We start from the raw sequence: 4,177 nt of genomic DNA, 5'->3' as shown, positions 1-4,177 counted from the left end.
TGGGCTGGTATGGATCTTTTTTTTTTTTTTTAAGTCAGCAGCTACAGTACTTGCAGCTGCAGACGTTTGTTTTTGGATAGCCAGGTGAAGTTCTCCTTTAACTTCTACCTTAGTTTGACTCAAGTGCAGTTTGCCAAAATCTTCTGGTTTTTGCCAATACTTCAGGGAAATTAAAACTCAGTTTTGCTTGTTCCAAGTGCACTGGGGATAAATGGAATAATTTAGGGCCAATTAGCACCAGCAACTGTGCTACAATGCATTGCTGTTGATCAGCACAATGTACCATCAGCTATAGAGGAATACAAATCCCAGCAATACGTTATAGAGTACCATGTGTGGGAAAGTGCAGGCTTATCTGAGCAGTCTTCCAAGAACTTGCGTCTGAGATCGGGCCTGTCTGTGGGCGGCTGTCATCCCCCCACGCCTGCTCCTCCTTACTTCTTCTTCTCCCCACGTCCCTGTGCATCGTGGGTGTGGGCAGGCGGCGAGCGTGAGGCAGGGAGGAGGTGTGGCGTGTGGAACGTGGATGCGGGCGGGTGGGGCTGGCAGCGGCAAGTGTGAAGCGGTGAGGAGGTGCAGCGTGTGTGGAGCCGTGAACAGGGCCAACTAATTGAAAGCCGATAAATCGATGATTGAAAATGTTGACAACTTTTTCAATCATCGATTATAATCGACTTAGTCGATTAGTTGTTGCAGCCCTATGGTGAATCCAGCCTAATATGGCAGCACTACATAAATGTTGGGAATCAATGTTACTTCTATAACAATGCTCATTGCTGTTTTCTGATTCCCTGCCACAATTTTCTAGGAGAACTGCATAGTTTGTGTGAGCAGCTTCCTATTTGTTGCAGACATCATATTATAAATCATCATTGGAAGTGTAGTTTGGCTGTCTGTGTGATGTAATAGGAACAAATCAAATTCTGTTGTGTTTGTTGTATTGCAGAACCTCGCAAGTTGATGACTTGCTGTCTCCTTATCACCCCCTTTCTAAGCATGGCCCAAGCCGCAGCCATCGTGAGACCAGAGACTGTTTGCGTGTCACTCATGGAAACAAAACACATGAAACATGGCCGAGTAATAATGACACAACATGGCCCGCGGCCTCCACTAGGATTTATATCTCAATGTTTCCTGGTACTCCTCAAAAGGCTGTTTATGGCCACTTTACCTTCATAAATAACCCACTGAAGACTGTATCTGTGCTAGAGCCTGGTAGTCCTGGAGGATGTGCTAGTAATTTGACAGCAACTGTCGAAGAAACGGCAAAACATGGAAAGTGCCTCGTGGCCCAAAATGGAGGATATTTTAATACTACAACTTTTCAGTGCCTTGGAAACGTTGTCAGCAATGGCAGATTGGTACAGAGCTCCAAAGGAATACAAAATGCCCAGTTTGGCATTAGAGAAGATGGTACCATGGTGTTTGGGTAAGAAATTTCCTAATCGATGTATACAAGTTTTTATGCTTTTATTGGTGTTCTTTTTTTTTATCACCGTGTATCAATGAGAATAATTTAATGACCTGGAAAAGTCTGAAATTAAATTCCGGGCACGGAGTGACCGAAGACGCTGACTGGATGAATATAGGTCTATCCGATCTCTAACATGGGATCTTCTTTTTCTAAAAAGCAAAGATCTCGGTTAGATTTAGATCTTTCAGTTTTTCCCCATAAGAAAATGAATGTCAACAGGTGTCATTGTATGAATTGCAATGCGTATTAAAGTCAAAAGGGTTTTAAGCTAGTTCAAATTCGGATCAAATGCCTTTCAATGGATGCTGCTCCGTGGTCTGTAAAAGTTTTACCTTGTAGAATCATCTGGTCCCCTGAACACTGGCCCTGACATCCTATTTTAGGGTGTTCGCTTTCCCTTGCAGGCCCCTTTAGAACCGCCCTTGTGTGTGCTCCAGAAGCATGTGTGTGTCCATATACCCTGTAGGATTCCTTACCGGATAACCCAAAGTGATAACGGGTGCTCGAAATGGCCGCGGATGGCGGCTCTTGTCATCTCTGAGCCTGATGGAAGGGGACTCTGCACAGCCCCGAAAGCACTGGACATTTGAGTGACATCTGTCAATAAAATGGATTTGCACTGACTTGGAAAATGTCGCGCTTGTGTGCTGATGACATTTTTATTCAAAGTAAGATGTGTGTGTCACCACAAACACACAGGCACAGCAAGGCAAATTGCTCCCTGTTCCCCGCCTCTCCTGGCTAGTACCGTACCGTAGATGGACGGCTGCTGGAGACTGGGCTCTTGTACTGGACAGGAAGTTCAGGGAAGTGGAGCTGTTTGGAAACATGAGGACTATAAGTGCTTGGGTGGTGAAATTTAAGGACATACTTTGCTGAGCAATGTATATGTGTTTTGATCTGGATTCATCAGTGAAAAAACATTGAGAGTTGAATACTACTTTAAGGGCTCATTGACATATATGCATGGTAGTAATGCATGTGTGTATTGCGGTGTGCTGCATGTAAACAAAATGGTACATGTCTCTTTTTGGATGCTTTGTGGGGCTCTGGCAACCCATTCCAAATAAATTCCAGGCCGGGTTGATGTCCATATCAGCTTTTTTATAGGCTTAGACTAGTCCCTCAATAGATTTAGGTCCCCCCTATACTTACCTTCTCCAAAAACTAGCCCTCCATGCTGCCTGCAGCTCGGCTGGTAAAATGTTAGTGTGTGAGCAGCTTGCCACTAACGTCCCTCAGACTTGAATGGGAAGTTGCTAACGCAATATGGGTACGTTCAATTTAAGTCTAAAAGATGTTAGGGCAACAAACTGTCCTGAGGTGTGGGGGGGGAAGGGTTGGGCTAAATTTTTGAAAAAGCTGAACCGGTACTGTAAAGCAGAACTCCAGGCAGAATTTTTCTAACACCGCACTGCAAGGGTTACGTGCTTGTTTTCGTCTGGGTGCTTAAAAAAAGGTTATACTAACCCGAGCCGGCTTGCTCTTAGACTGGTCCCGGCAGCCTCTCTCTGCCTCCGCTGCATCGGTCCAAGGTCCCATAAATCATCACATTGCATACAGTCTTCTATATAGACATGAGGACACTGAGAAACATACCAGTGCTGCAGCATAGGAGGAGAGAATTTCAGTAACCAGAGACACCTAGACAAAAACAAGCACTTAGCCATTGCAGTGTGGGGGTAGCCCCGCTGCAAGGGTTAAGAACACTTTTGCTTGGAGTTTTTCTTAAAATGCACATTTAAAGTACATACTGTATATGTATTTCTGGCACACTGCACAGCCTGGCAGGTCCCGCTAACATTTTCTGGTTCAGCTTTCTCTGATACATTACCACCTTCAGCCCTCATCCATGTTACCGCACACATGGAAGTGATTGGTTCACATTACAGCCGCCTAAAATCCTTTGCCAAAAAAGCTAACAGTCTACTTTTGGAATGTAAACAAGTTCCCCGAATGCAGAAGCACTGGGAGGCTGTTTCTAGGTTCCTGCTGCTGACATAGTTCTTATGTCTGTGGCAACATTAGGGTTTGCTGAAATGTACTGAGGGAAGTATGACAGTCCCCATTGTTAACTTGCCTGGCTGTCACTGTCTTTATTATTTTTAGAGCCCCTGGTCTAAAACGGGCACAGAATATGAAAAGTCCGAGCTAGGCCTTGTTCACACCAAATGCAGAGCAGATCCGGTCAGGTTTCTGCACACGCACGCTAGTCTTTTAGATGCGTTTTTGACTAAAAAAATTTTTTTTTTAAAGTTTAAAATGGGCTTTCAGTGCGTTTCAGGCATTTGCATGCGTTTCTGATGCATTTTGATGCGTTTGCAGATCCAGAGCAGGTAAAATAGGGCCTGCTGCAGTTTTTTCACCTGCTCTGGAACTGCACGCTGCGATGTGAACTGGAGCAAAAAATACCATTGGAATACATTGGACGCAGTTTTGATCCGGTCTGCACTTGGTGTGAACAAGGCCTTAAGCCAGCTCTGGATTCACATGCTTGTGCCAAATGAGTCACTGGGGAAAGTACCGAGACTGTTGGATCAGCATATCAGACGGGCAGGTAGCATTTTCCAAAGAAGATGGCAGCCTACATAATGGTCTTAGTACAGGTTTCCTTTAAATGTAAAACAAAATGACAAGCAATAAGATATAAGATATTCATGTGATGGGAGTTACTGGAGAACAGATATGTTTTTATAGTGTATA

At 44.4% G+C, this 4,177-nt stretch overlaps 1 protein-coding gene across 1 annotated transcript in view; it reads left to right on the top strand.

Moving 5' to 3' along the window:
* NAGPA (N-acetylglucosamine-1-phosphodiester alpha-N-acetylglucosaminidase) overlaps positions 1–4,177 on the top strand; it is a 21,913-nt gene that overhangs the window by 3,372 nt on the left and 14,364 nt on the right. Inside the window, exon 2 of the mRNA XM_018573698.1 lies at positions 947–1,429. Within this exon, the coding sequence (XP_018429200.1) occupies positions 947–1,429 (483 nt within the window). The remainder of the gene's footprint in view (positions 1–946; positions 1,430–4,177) is intronic.

This window comes from Nanorana parkeri, unplaced genomic scaffold (assembly GCF_000935625.1).
Source record: "Nanorana parkeri isolate BGI_ZX_2015 unplaced genomic scaffold, ASM93562v1 scaffold48, whole genome shotgun sequence".
NCBI lineage: Eukaryota > Metazoa > Chordata > Amphibia > Anura > Dicroglossidae > Nanorana > Nanorana parkeri.
Note: the sequence above shows the minus strand (reverse complement) of the source record. Positions and strands in the feature narration are given on the sequence as shown.